The sequence below is a fragment of the Opisthocomus hoazin genome, chromosome 7 (assembly GCF_030867145.1).
Source record: "Opisthocomus hoazin isolate bOpiHoa1 chromosome 7, bOpiHoa1.hap1, whole genome shotgun sequence".
Taxonomy (NCBI): domain Eukaryota; kingdom Metazoa; phylum Chordata; class Aves; order Opisthocomiformes; family Opisthocomidae; genus Opisthocomus; species Opisthocomus hoazin.
This window is the reverse complement of record NC_134420.1, coordinates 2,329,570-2,343,452: the sequence shown is the minus strand read 5'-3', so window position 1 is coordinate 2,343,452 and position 13,883 is coordinate 2,329,570. Positions and strand designations below refer to the sequence as shown.

At 56.7% G+C, this 13,883-nt stretch overlaps 1 protein-coding gene across 1 annotated transcript in view; it reads left to right on the top strand.

Annotated features, from left to right (window-relative positions):
* KDM2A (lysine demethylase 2A) overlaps positions 1-13,883 on the top strand; it is a 52,893-nt gene that overhangs the window by 18,411 nt on the left and 20,599 nt on the right. The window contains exons 4-9 of the mRNA XM_075425955.1: positions 5,995-6,133; positions 7,334-7,412; positions 8,828-8,874; positions 9,927-10,105; positions 11,749-11,855; positions 12,456-12,549. Of these exons, the coding sequence (XP_075282070.1) occupies positions 5,995-6,133; positions 7,334-7,412; positions 8,828-8,874; positions 9,927-10,105; positions 11,749-11,855; positions 12,456-12,549 (645 nt within the window). The remainder of the gene's footprint in view (positions 1-5,994; positions 6,134-7,333; positions 7,413-8,827; positions 8,875-9,926; positions 10,106-11,748; positions 11,856-12,455; positions 12,550-13,883) is intronic.

Genomic DNA, 13,883 nt, shown 5'->3' with positions numbered 1-13,883 from the left:
CCAGGGAGGCTGTGGAGTCTCCTTCTCTGGAGATATTCCAGCCCCGCCTGGACAAGGTCCTCTACAACCTGCTGTAGGTGACCCTGCTTCGGCAGGGGGTGGGACTAGATGACCCACAGAGGTCCCTTCCAACCCCGACCATTCTGTGATTCTTTGGTCAGAAAGCCTCCAAGTTTGTTAGAGAGCGACCAGATCATTCGCTGCGTGTTCCCGTAGGGTGGGAGTGGGGTCTGTCCTCAAAGCTGTAACGTGTGCTCAGGATTAACCAACACAAAGTGGTCTTGTGGCCCAGATGTCAAACTGGGCAAGTTTCAGCTCTTCAGCATGTTTGAAGGCCCAGCCTAAACACTGTGGGAGGGCAGTTATTAGCATAACTGTTTCGGTTAAGTGCCTGGTTTTATTGTGCTTAAATAAAAACGAAGGAGGCAGGCGCACGCTGGCAGAGCTGGGTGCTGCTCCCCCAGGGCACCAGGCGAGGGACGCGGTGGTGTGGCCCTGGAGCTGATCCACCGGCTCCCTGCTGCTGCAAGGGCAGAGGGTGCCTTCCCCTCCTGGTTTCCCCCCTCTGGTAGGTCATCCTCGATCCCATCCACGAGTCGCCTGAGTTGTGAACAATCCCAGTCCTCTCCCGGCTCGGTGCTGTCCCACCTTAGCGAGGTTTAGGTGTTCACGGAGGAGGGACGGAGCACCAGAGCCAGAACCAGCCAGGCAGCAGCGGTGACGGGGCGCGGGGAGCGAGCAGGAGCTCCGCGTAGCGTCGCTGCCACGTTACCCCTAGCTCAGCCCGCGTCGCTCGGTCGTGGTGGGGCTGCTTTCTTCCCGGGACCGTGCCCGCAGCATCCACCCGCAGCACCAGCAGGAGCCGGATCCTGACCGTGTGGTCACATTGCTGTGAAATTAGCTGGCCTACACAATCCTACCTACCAGAGGGAGGAAACCGGGAGGGGAAGGAGCCCTCTCCCTTTGCAGCAGCAGGGAACCAACGGATCAGCTCCATCGGACGTTCCGCTGGGATAAAGGAAATCTGAGCACGTCAGCCAGACACCGGGGTCTGCGCGAGGTGACGGCGGAAGAGAGCTGTTCCCAGTGTGTTGGTTACCTGCCTGCACAGCGTATTCGTGCTGTACCTCGCTGCTGCCTGGTTTTTCAGGCTGCTGGTGTCCTTGAGCGAGTGCTGTCAGCTGGCCTGTGCTGCTTTACGGTGAGCGATGTCTGCTGGAAACGGGGCTGTGGCTGGAACCACGTTCCAGCCCAGGTCTTCTGAGGTGGGAGGTTGGTGGTCAAGTGGGACGTGCCTGAGTTTCAGCCCAAGGCACTGACCCCTGCTGCGTAGCTTAGCTGGGAGCCCTGAAATACTGCTCAGGCTTCCAGCCTGGGAGTCAAATAGGAGTTATTAAGAGAGCGGTTTGGATAGAGCCGCCTCTTGCCAGCAGTTAGCACGCCGAGCCGCTTTCATCTCGTGAGGTTTTGTACCCCAGAGCTGCTTTTCCCAAAACCTGCTGGCTAGAAGCGAGCGTCTGGCGTAAGGGAGCAGGTCAAAATGCAGACCACAGCCTGGTCCTGCAGCATCCCACCACCCGCCTGATGCCAGAGCAGGCGAGACCCACCGACTACAGGGCCCAGCATCCTCTGCTTCGTTATGCACGCCCTCTAATCAACTTAATGACAGAGAACTGCCCGCTGGGGCCAGTGGTCCTAGCCCTCCTTTCCTAGGCTTGCCTGGGAACAGGGGTAAGTGGAAAAGCTAGTTGTGCAGGATGGTTATTAGCGTGCTTGCCTGGACTAGGCATGCCTTGAACCTCCAAGGTGTTGATGTAGTAAGGAATAAGATAGCTGCAAAATAATCTGAAGTCTCCTGTAGCTGCTGTCCTTGTGAGTGAGAGCAGTCAAAGCTGTCCCAGCAGGAACGGCAGCAGGCAGCTGACGCCTGACAGCATCGCAGGGCAGGGTTTAGGAAGTGTTTCAGCTGGTCGGGGCCTGCACAGCTCAGGGTCCAAACGAACGTAAGGAAGCACAGTGACCTCCAGTTCTTTCTCTGGAAGCGCAGAAATATAAAGGGGAAGCTACAAAGCTGGTTTCCTTGGCGTGTTTGCCCATATGACCTCAGCCTTCCGCCCCCTCACGCAGCAGTCGTCAGGGCAGAAGCGATTTGAACTGGTTCTGGGGTGGGAATTGTGGCTGTCCGGCAAATGGGGCTGTTTGGGCTCCCCCCTTGCCTCCAGAGGAGGTGAGGAAGGGTCTGTGGGTGTACCTGGAGCTGGAATCGGGCTTTTCCCGTTGGGCTTGTGCACTGGCCGGCCAGGAAAGCCCTGTGTTTGCGTGCTGCCCAGCAGACCTCTGAGCGTGTTTTGTCAGGGCCCTCCCTCCCCAGCTCTGGCAAAGTGACACAGGCACTGAGCTGGGCCCGTTGGCGATGGTGAGGAGAGCAGAGCGGGCGCTCCCGGTGCCCTGGCACCCAGAGGCGGGCACCTCGCCGCTGTCTGCGCGTGCTGTGCTGCCCGTGGGACTTCGGCGAGGTCTCCCATGGGTCAACAGGAGCTGACACCGGTGGGAGCTGGCTTTGCAGCTTCCTGCCCCGTGCAGAGAGCCCAAGGCACCCAAAGAAGGTCCTCGGCTAACAGCAGCGTGCTGCTCCGTCCTTCCTCACCATGGGCATCTTGCGGTCACCCTCCGGTCCTCCCAAGGAGCTGCTTGGGCTGTTTCACACCACCAGCACGGAGGTGAGACGTGAGGCTTTGCGGTGGGGAGAGGGTTGTGGATGGGGGAGCAAGGCTCTGTTCCTCCTGGGAGCTGGAAGCCTGGCTCGGTCCCAGTTAGCCACTGGGTTTCAGCAGGAGCGCGGGGTGCCGGGGTGATGCTCCCAGATGCCTGCTGAGCCGGCGCTGGGGCTGACCTGCTGGGATGTATCCCTGCCTCGGGATCTGCGCTTGAAACGGGCCTTCCCCAAATCCCTGGGGCTTTTCAGCAAACCCTGAGCGTGAGGCTGCTTCTCCTGTGTCCCAAAATCCTGCATGGGGCAGGACCTCTCCCCCCTGCGCTGTGCCCTCAGCTTAAAGCCAAGCACCAAGCAGCGTTAACCGATTCGGTGATTTTTTTTTTTAAGGGAAAGGACTTTACAGGGTGGGCTCATCCTCCAGTACGACACAGCCAGGTACTCTTCTCCCAGTAACACCTCTCCAGCTCTACCTTCAAGCTCCGGTGCATCTGCTCGACAGAGCCGACCTGGGTTTAAAGGCAGAGTGCTGGAGGGTTTGGGGAGCTCCAGGCACGCCGGGTTCGTGCTGGGAGCGGTGGGATGCGTGGCCGTAGCACCCCGCAGCGCTTCCCAGCCCGCGCCTGCCTTGGTGCGCGCAGCCCGGCCCTGGCAGCGTGAAATTCAGAGTCCCCCAGGAATACGTCGCTTGGCTTCTCCGGGTGGCACCTCCGCTTTTTTCAATCCATCCTTGTGCAGTTAGACAACTGTATCCATAACAGCCTGTAAGTAAAATGAGTTTTATCTTTGTATTGTTAAAAACAATGCAAGTAATTACTGCTGCTTGGTGTGCTTACGCCGCAGGACTGCAAACAGGCAACCCTGTCCCAGATAAATCAGCGGGGCCGCTCGGCCAGGCCCTGGGAAATCGCTGCTGTCGGGAGCAGGCTGGCGTTCCTGCCCGGTGGGCGAGGTGTTTGTGCCCCTGTTGTGTTCAGCTTTCTATGAGGGGTTTTAGGAATTTTTAAAAAAAAAAGCGAAGTTAATGAGGTGCTGACGGCGGGGAGAGGGAAGCTGCTGGGCCTGGATGGCAGGGAAACTGGTTGTGAATGGATCAGCCCGCTTGGAACTGCAAGGCTGAAGTTATGTGCTACAGAGGAGGGGGGAAAAAAAGTCCCTTTTCGAAATGAGTGTCCCCACGTGGACTGGCTGGACTAATTAGTTTAAAAAGCATCTTTAAAGCAGTGCGTCTGTATGAGGGGGTCCTTTCGCCAGCGCTTCCAACAGATGAGGCGCAGAGGAAGAGGGAGAAGCGAAGCAGTGTGGTGATGGATGGATGGATGGCCAACACCAGGCTGGAGCTCACCAGAAAATACCCTGGGCGTGTTGAATTCAGCTCTGCAGTGTGTGGTGGGCCGGGGGAGCGGGCAGGCGGGGGGCTAAGGCGGAGGTGAGGGAGGCCAGGCAGGGCTGGGGCTGCTGCTCAGGGCAAAGCAGACCCTCGCCCACTCGGGGGCCTGCACCATCACTGCAGGGTGGGCTTGTACCTCCTGGGGCTTGGTGTGGTCAGAGCAAGCCCTGCCCTACCCCTGCCTGAGCGACAAGGACAGCAGTGAGCGGAGAGTGGCTTTGGGTGACGTAGGAATCGGTGCTGGACTCCGGGCAGGAGATCTGCAGCTTGCTGCCCCAGGGAGGGGAGCCCGAGGTGCATGCCCTCGCTTGGGAAAGGCCGCGCTTGTCTCTTCCAGGAGACCCAAAAGAAGGAAGAAACGAGCTGTGGGATGAATGTGCTCTGCTCCAGGCCGCGGCAGGAGGTCACGCAGGGACTCCTCGCCGGCGATGGTGAATTCCAGCATCACCGTCCGCAGCAGGGACCGGTGGTGTTGCTGGAGACGTGACCCTGCCAGCCGCGCCGCTGCTGCGTCACCTCCTGGCCCGTGCTGGCTGCTGGCAGGACACTTGGCGTGAATGCGTTATCAGGGGAGCATCCCTAATTGGGGGAAGTCGGCTCGGCTAATTCGGACCAGGTTGGCTTTTATCTGAGAGGATTTAGGGAGCATTCCCACGAACAGCTCTGCCAGAGCACGGCCGCTCTCTGGAGGGGTGGCTAGCAGCTGGGGACAGTAATTCCTTCCAGATCCAGCCGTGCTAGAAGAGGATGTCTGTGCGGAATCCCAGTACAGATGTACTTCTGACACCCTCTAAGAAAAGGGCTGCTTCCCCCCAGCTACTCCCACACACACAAACGGGAATAAATCAACTTTTGTGTACAAGCACAGCCAAAGATGAAAACTTGAGAGTCGTCTTCAGCATAAAACCCTTCCTTTATCACTTGGCACTTCTGGCAGGGATTTAAATTCCAAAGTGCCTTTACCTTCAGCACGGCAAAATACTGATGCACCTGTGAAACTGGGAAAGTGATTCTTTTTCCTTTGCCCCAGTTATACCAAACTATCTCCCCTCCTCCCGTGTTTCTGTGTGAGCGCTCGTTAGGAGGGAATTGTCTGTCTCCCCGACAGCCCAAACTGCACAGATCTGTTGGTGGTAGGAGGAGCAGGGCTGGCGTTTCAGTGGTGTGTTTTGGATCCGGGACAGACGTTGCCTAGATAGGTTTTCTTTGGCGTGCCTCTCTTGAAAACCAAACCAACAGTGCTTTTTGAGCAAGAGACCGAGTGGAGAAGAGAACTCGGTAACGTAGGGTCTCTTCTCTCGGGGAGTAGAAGCCTGTAGGCTTCCTGGGGACTGCCTGCTTCGGGGCAGGGACTCCCCGAGAGGCCCTGGCTGAGCCTTGCTGCGTTGAGTCGAGTCCCTGGGAATCGAGCTGGTTGTTCACAGAATCACAGAATGTTCAGGGTTGGAAGGGACCTCTGTGGGTCACCCAGTCCAACCCCCTGCTGAAACAGGGTCACCCAGAGCAGGCTGCACAGCACCGCATCCAGGTGGGGCTTGGAGATCTCCAGAGAAGGAGACTCCACAGCCTCCCTGGGCAGCCTGGGCCAGGGCTCTGTCACCCTCAGAGGGAAGAAGTTCTTCCTCATGTTCAGACAGAACTTCCTCTGCTTCAGTTTGTGCCCATTGCCCCTTGTCCTGGTGCTGGGCACCACTGGAAAGAGTCTGGCCCCATCCTCCTGACCCCCACCCTGCAGATATTTAGAAGCATTTCTAAAGTCCCCTCTCAGCCTTCTCTTCTCCAGGCTGAACAAGCCCAGCTCCCTCAGCCTTTCCTCATAGGAGAGATGCTTCCACTTCCATGTTCCTCCTGGTCTGTAACACTCAACCTTCCCGGTCTGTTCTTTCCTCAGCGTGGCACGATGAGGCGACGTTACGAGGATGATGGCATCTCCGACGATGAAATTGAAGGGAAGAGGACGTTCGACCTCGAGGAAAAGCTGTCCACCAACAAGTTTAACTCCACCTTCGTGGTCTTCATGGAAGGCAAAGGTTTGTCTTGGGGATGCTGTGCTGCAGCGTGTGCTGTCGGGAAGCAGACAGCTGCCGTGGTTGGCCACGTCTCCAGTAGGGCATGGCGTGTGGGATGACCTTTCCCCAAGCCCTTTGTAGAAAGCTGTCGGCGATCACAGCTGGGTGGGCTCTTGTGCATCTGACTACACCCAAAGCCTCCCTGACTGCCAACCTGAAGGGTGGTTACGAGGCGGTTGTGGTGTCAGTGAAACCCTTCCCCACTGTCCTGCGTTCTGCTGCCTTTTATTTTCCATCCTTCTGTAAAGTCAGGTAAAGTGGCTGCTGTTTGCAACAGCTCCATGCTTTCCTCTGCTGTGAACCGTTTTACTCGCATAACCCAAGCGGTGCAGAGCGGGTGGGGGACGTTCCTGCTGCTCCCCTGCCAGTCCTGCGGCTGTCCCCAGCAGTTCAAAGGTGGTGTGAGGCAGATTGGTGGAGGATTGGCTCGAGCCCGCGAAGCCCTCGGGCCGGGGGAGCTAGTGACAGGGAGCGAGTGTGGGAAACGGCGTGGAAGCTGCGCGGCCTGGAGAGCTGCAGGCTCGCTGGGACACATGGCAGCCAGGAAGAAGAGGGTTTGCCTGGGTCAGCACCTGTAATTGCAGCCACATGTCTACTAGATGCCTAATTCAAAGACTGTGTGGGATCTTTCCCCTTTCTTTCACCACGCACATGGCTCAGCGGGATGCCTTTTCATCGCACAGCCAGCGTAAGCCTCGTGAGGATTTACTGTGAGGGAGGAACGTTTCTTCAAGGCGTCTCTTGCTTGGCTGTGAGCTTCTTGGGGAAGTGAGGACCAAAAACTTGTCTTGTTCCCCTGTCTGGTGCAGCCTGTCAGAGCAAGCTCCCCCCTCCCTGGGGGGCCTGTCTGAGGCTTGTCAGCAGCACGCTCCATGCTGCTCGCAGGACTTGTGCAAAGGAGTTCCAGGATCTCTGGAGGGGTGTAGAAACAGCGAGGAACAGGGCTTTCTTTCGCTGGCTAACCTTACCGCAGAGATACGACGAGGTTCTCGGGTCTGAACCGCACAGAGCCCTGGACAACCTGAGCTGAGTCTGAAGTCAGTTTGCTTGGAGCAGGGTTGAACCAGAGATCTCCAGAGAACCATTGTAACCTTGGTATGTGTATAGTCCTCTAAAGGAGACTCCCCTAACACCTTCCCTCTTCTTTTCTCCCCACACCAGACTTCACAGTTGAATACATCCAGCGCGGCGGCCTGAGAGACCCTCTCATCTTCAGGAGCTCTGACGGCCTGGGGATAAAGTAAGTAGGAAGGGCGCAGAGTGCTGCGTCGCTCCGGCCCGGTTTCTTGCCTCTCCCCACACTGTGTGGGAGCTGATCCCAGCAGCTGGATCCGTGCTCTGCCGAGTTGGTATGCCCGTGTCCTGTCCCCGCTGGTCTTTACGTGCAGCGAGCAGAGAGAAGTACCTTCCACCTCGGTTACCCTGTCCTTACTACTCTGTTTGGACTTCAGATGAGAGGGCTGAATTGGCTGTAGGTTATCACAATTTAACCAAACATCTGGAAAGTCCCGCTGCTGCTCTGATGCAACATCTGGCTGGGTTTCTCTCCTAGTAACCTAGGCAGCTATTGCCAGAGCTTCAAGCAATTGGTAGTGTTTCTGGCTTTTTCCAGCATTCCAACCTGATTGCCCAGCACGGTTACTTCTAAGCTGCCATCTCTCTCACTTGCGACAGTCGGTCGAGGTTTCCAGCTTGGAGTGTAGAGCTGTACCGATGCAAGACTGTGTGCTGTTTGATGATGCTGGTGGAATACGCTGTGGGGTGGTAGACGTAGTTTTAAGGAAGGGAATACTACATCAAAACATTACATCAGTCTCACAAAATTCAAAAAACCTGATGTGATCCAGTGTTTCTGCTGGGTCAGTGGTTTTTTTTGGTTAATATGAAAATTAGAGGAATAAATTAGCCCTAGAGGAATAAATTAGCCCTAGCAAACTTTGTCAGAGCTGATCTCGGCAATGCTGCTCTGAACCTCCTCAGCTGGCTGTGAATGGATGGGCAGCGTCTCATCCAGTGCTGGATGGGCTGTACTGGGAGGAAATGGATAAACAGGAATTTGTGTCGGGCTCAGTTTCAACTGCTGGGTGACTTGGGAGGGCACAGATTTGATACTGAGGATTACAGTGTGGGCAAAACTGGATTTCTCCTGAGCCTTTGGTTATTTCCCTGGGTCGAGAGCTGCTTGAATGGCTGCCCTCCCATTCTGCCTGTGACAGTAGTGTTTGTATGGAGAAGTATGCCAGTACAAACAGCTAGAGTAGTTGTGCTGTGTCAGTGAAATTTGCTGCTTGTACTGGTCTGGCTATGTCCTTTAAATTGGGAGAACTCATACGAGCAGTCGTTAAAATGAGAGCTTAGCTCAAGGCCTGCTCGCTCGTTTGCCAGAAGCCGCTGTACAACAGCTCATGCTCTAGAGGTGGTGAATCCTACTCCTAAATCTGTCCCTAGCCAGAAGCTGGGCCCAGTGTTTCACCCCAGCGCTTGGCCCAGACCTGTGCCCCCAGAGATGTAGCTGCGTGGTCTTCACCCACATCCAAGAGGCGAAGAGCAGCACGGTACTATCTTCAGGGTGCCAGTACTGGGGCTGCAGGTGGGAAGGGTCTGCAACCAGAAGCACTTCGTGATTTTTTTTTTAGCAAGGTGTTTGTCCTGCAGGATGCCGGATCCGGACTTCAGCGTGAATGATGTGCGGCTGTGTGTCGGTAAGTGTCCGGGGAGCACGGCGTGGCCCTGCTGCGCCCTGGGCGGACAGGCAGGAATGGGGAGAGTCCTCGGGTTAATCAAAGCAGCGTCAAGCTGGTTGAACCTGAGCCATCCTTTGGCAGTGGGTCACAACTCGTACCTGCTTGAGGAGTCTAGTGTGACCTGAATCACAGAATCACAGAGTGGTCGGGGTTGGAAGGGACCTCTGGGGTCACCCAGTCCAACCGCCTGCCAAAGCAGGGTCACCCAGAGCAGGCTGCACAGCACCACGGCCAGGTGGGGCTTGAAGATCTCCAGAGAAGGAGACTCCACAGCCTCCCTGGGCAGCCTGGGCCAGGGCTCCGTCACCCTCACAGCGAAGAAGTTCTTCCTCGGGTTCAGCTGGAGCTTCCTCTGCTTCAGTTTGTGCCCGTTGCCCCTTGTCCTGGCGCTGGGCACCACTGGAAAGAGTCTGGCCCCGTCCTCCTGACACCCACCCTTGAGATATTTAGAGGCATTTCTAAGGTCCCCTCTCAGCCTTCTCTTCTCCAGGCTGAACAAGCCCAGCTCCCTCAGCCTCTCCTCGTAGGAGAGATGCTCCAGTCCCCTCCTCATCCTCATAGCCCTCTCCAGGACTCTCTCCAGTAGCTCCTCATCTTTCTGGAACTGGGGAGCCCAGCACTGGACACAGTACTCCAGATGGGGCCTCGCCAGGGCAGAGTAGAGGGGGAGGAGAACCTCCCTTGACCTGCTGGCCACACTCCTCTTGATGCACCCCAGGATCCCATTGGCCTTCTTGGCAGCCAGGGCACGCTGCTGGCTCATGGTCAACCTGTCGTCCACCAGCACTCCCAGGTCCCTCTCTGCAGAGCTGCTCTCCAGCAGGCACACAGGGAGCAGCTTCTGTTTCAGTGTGGGTATGGAAGAAGATGAAGTTATGGGAGAGGCCAAGATGTCACACATGCGTGTGGGTTGCTTCTTTGAGGAAGGGTCCCATGTCTCCTGGAGCGTCTCTTCTGGGTGGTCCGCTGTGCACAGGGATGGTTCCAGTGACATCTGTCTGTCCTGGCAGGGAGCCGACGGATGGTGGACGTCATGGACGTGAACACGCAGAGGGATATCGAGATGTCCATGGCGCAGTGGGCACGCTACTATGAAACACCGGAGGCCGAGCGGGAGAAACTTTACAACGTCATCAGCCTGGAGTTCAGCCACACCAAACTGGAGAACCTGGTGCAGAGACCGGCTACGGTGAGCAAGGCTCTTCCCTCCGCAGGAACGTCCTTTGCCTTTGCTTGTGGGCCTCTGTAGGCGAGGTGCAGCCTGGCACTTGGACGCGGGAGGAGAGGGGCCGCTCGTAACGTGCATGGGCTCAGCCGGGGATGTCACTGCTGTGCTCTGGAAGCTGCTGGAGCTGGTCCTGTGTTTGACATCATCTGCTGTAGCTGAGCTCGCAGTCAGGCTGGAGCTGTCCGGCCTGTGCAGCCCTCGGCTGTAGGGACCACGGTCAAGTTGCTGGCACGTCATTCTGCGGGGAGCTGGCTTGTTCGTTAGCTGGCAGCGATTAGAGAGAAGGAAGTGATGGGCTGAGGAATAATTAGGGTGAAATAACCTGCTCCTGCTGGCTGCTGATCAAGAACAGGCACAGAGTGTGGACAAGCACCCGAGTTTGACTGGAGAGGTCAGGTTTGTGCTCTGCCTCAGTCGGTGCTGGGGACAGGGTGGGGACACTGGCTTCCAGCCTCTCCCAGTTAGCTGATGCCACTGCCTGCCAAGACCTTGGCGGTCGTTCAGTCTTGAGCCTGCCTTCCCCGTGCGCCGTGCACTGCGCTGCTCCGGTGCTTGGTGCAGAGCCCTCTCCGGCGTCCTGCAGCAGCCGTCAGCTCCGCTGTGGCCAGAGAGGGGTGCGGGGTGGGGGGAGCTTGCCATCACCAGCGAAACTCCAGCAGGGCCTAGATCAGACAGCAGAGCTCAGCAATGCTCGCTGCACTTTGGGAAAGTAGCTAAAGCCTGGATGCTGGCTGAGCTTTGTGGTTTCCTTGGTGTTTGGAAACCATGGTCCCGTTCGGATGGCAACCCTGTCTTCAGCTGGGACTCCAAAGGGTTGTGCAGCGTGGCAGGGAGAGGGTTTCTGATGCAAAGTGCTGAAATCTCGGAGGGCAGCGTAGGCGAAGACTGGAGGTGTGCTGGAAGCGGGGCAGGAGGCTGTTTGGCAGGGGGAAAATGAGTTTCCCTCGCTGCAGTGTGGAAGGTGGGATGGATGGGGTGGACATCCTGAGACAGGGCAGCTCTGTAGGGCCATCCACTTCTCTCTGTTAACTGTAGAGGGAGCCTGGACATCTCTACCTGCTCTGGCTGTCTTGGAGCTTAGCGAGTTGAATCCCACCCTAGAAGATGCTGCCCAGCATGTTTTTTGTGTGAGCCCAGTGCGTAGCAGCTCCTGCCTGGCCCCTAAGTAGAAGACCAACACCCCAGTACTGTGCCTGGGACGTTGCTGTGGTGTTTGCTCCTCTTGTGACCTCAGGGGCTCCACCGTAGCAGCTGGCATCAGAGCAGCTGATCCGAAGTGCTTTATGTGTGGGATCACACCAGTGGCATCGGGAAGGTTGCTGTTGGGGGGCCAAAAAGGGGGTGTCGTGGCCATTCAGCTAACACCAGGGCTTCCTTCCCTTCCTTGGTCCCGTCGTTTGTTGGGGGTGTGCTCTGAGCTGGGAGGGGGCTGGCAGTCTGTGCGCGGTGGCTTTGGTGGACCCTGCATCCCACAGGTGCCCAGCCACGCGTGAGCTGCGGGCTTAGCAGGCAGGCTTGGAGCATCCAGGGGAGTCTGGGGGTAGCAGCAGGGGGTTACTGTGCCCCGTTCATCTCTGTTCATGTCTCCCACCTTTCTGCTGTAGGTGGATTTGATTGACTGGGTCGATAACATGTGGCCCAGACACCTGAAGGAGAGTCAGACAGAGTCTACGAATGCTATCCTGGAGATGCAGTACCCAAAGGTGCAGAAGTAAGTGACTTCCTGAGCTCTTCCAGCGGTGGCAGGCAGCAGAGCATCTCTTGCAAGAAAACTGCCCAAGGGAGGAGCAGTTTGTACCAAGGGGAAGCGGGAGGAACAGCCTCCCTGTTTATTCGAGCGGGTGACACTCGTAAGGACGCTGCAGTCGGTTATTCAAGCCCCTGCCGAACGCTGCGTGGAAGGGTAATCGTGTGGCTGCTAGGAGCTCGCTGCGCTCTGGGGAAGCTCATCGTGCTCCCTGCCTTGAGACATCTGGAGTGGGATGAGCTGCTAGGCGCTGCCCGTCCTGCCCTGCGGGCCAGACCTGTGCCGTGGGGCGTTAGAGCTGCCGGGTGCCTGAGGACGAAAGCTCTCCTCTTGCCTGGACTGGATCTTTTTTGAGGGGATGTGATGGAAATGCAAAGTGAGCTTTCCTGCAAACCACCACCACCCTGCAGCTGAAGTGCTTAGCACTGCAGTTACTGGTTTCTGGCACTGCTCTGAGCCGTTGGCCTGGGTCTGGGCAGCCCGTTCCCTCTGAGTACGTTGTATCTGCTCTCAAATGTGGATCACCGCTCATTTTCACCTTACCGTCGTCTTGCTTTCTGCCAGGTACTGTCTGATGAGCGTCAAGGGCTGCTACACGGACTTCCACGTGGACTTCGGTGGTACTTCTGTGTGGTACCACATCCACCGAGGGGGGAAGGTAGGAGGACAGTCCCTGCTGGGAAAGTTACAGATGCCTTAGGAGAGTGGCTTTTAGTCTGTTCTGCTGTCGATCCTTGAAGATGCAGGTCCCAGACGGCGAATTGAAGCCTTTCCACCCTAAACTTGTTTAGCTGTGGTTCTTGGAAGTAGTTCAGGCCCTCGGAGGTCCACCAGGCACAGGCTGAGAACCCATGCTGCAGAGATGATGCCGAGACGACCTTATGAAAGGCTAAATGACATAGAGTAGAATAACCCAGTTCATCCAGTGCCTGGGACTTCTGAGAGATCATTTGGCTACGTGGGTGATCGTCTCTTGGTGTGGTGCAAATAGCAGGCTGGGAGCAGCAGCAAATGGGGAAAAAAAGGTAATTAAAGGTGAATGGGAGCCTCTGCTGAAGCTGAGCTATCCAGGGGTTTTAAATAGCCAACAGATGTGTGAGGGGACACCTTAAAACATCAAGTGACTTCAAAAGCAGAAACATTTGAACTGAAGGTTAGTGACGGGTCCTCACTGCAAAACCCTTGCATGGTTTCTGGTGAGAAGCAGCTCTGAAACGGTGTCAGTTTTGAGCTGCTTGTCTGGAGTCGCTTCCTGTGCTGAGCTCAGCCCAAGATACAGAAACCGAACCCCAGGCTCCGTCGAGTTTGGTTACAGACGTCAGCTGAGTGCAGCGTTTGTTCCTGATGGGTGGCTTCCAGTTAGAATTGTGCAGGGATTTCCCCGTGCCGGGCATCCATTGCCCCAGCTGTGTGATGTCCTGGGGCCTGGCTTGGAAGAAATCTGTCTGGAAGGAGATCTGGGAAGGTGCCAGTCCTCCCACTTGCCCTTAGGCAGGAGTAGTTGCACCTTAAGCTCTCTTAGAGGTGTTCTGTGGTCTCTTGACTTCCAGAAAATGGATTTGTAGTAGCTTGGGTGCTGTATCGCTGGGCGAAGTCGGACACCCTAGCTAGCACTGCTGCTGCCCTAGAGAGCACAGTCCTGTTCAGAGGATGACTCTTGGGCAATGTGAAGTCCTTGCTGGGAAAACCTCCCCTCAGGCTGCCGTGGGGTGGCTGTGCCCGTGTTCACGGGGCTCGGCCTGTGCTTTAGCATTGCCACGATAACAGCGTGGGAGAGCTGGTGCTCAGGTTTTGGCTACCTGCAGCTGTCAGCTCTGCTGTAGTCAAGGAGGCGTGATGCAGCTGGAGCAGCAAAATCTGGTGGTGGCTCAGCTTAGTGTTGTTAGGAAGAGCTAACGTGGAGGAAAGGATCGTGTAGTGTAGAATTTACCGAAGGCAGGTCCCGCCTTTTACCCCGTGAAATGCACCCAGCTCCTGCCTCAGTCCTTGGGA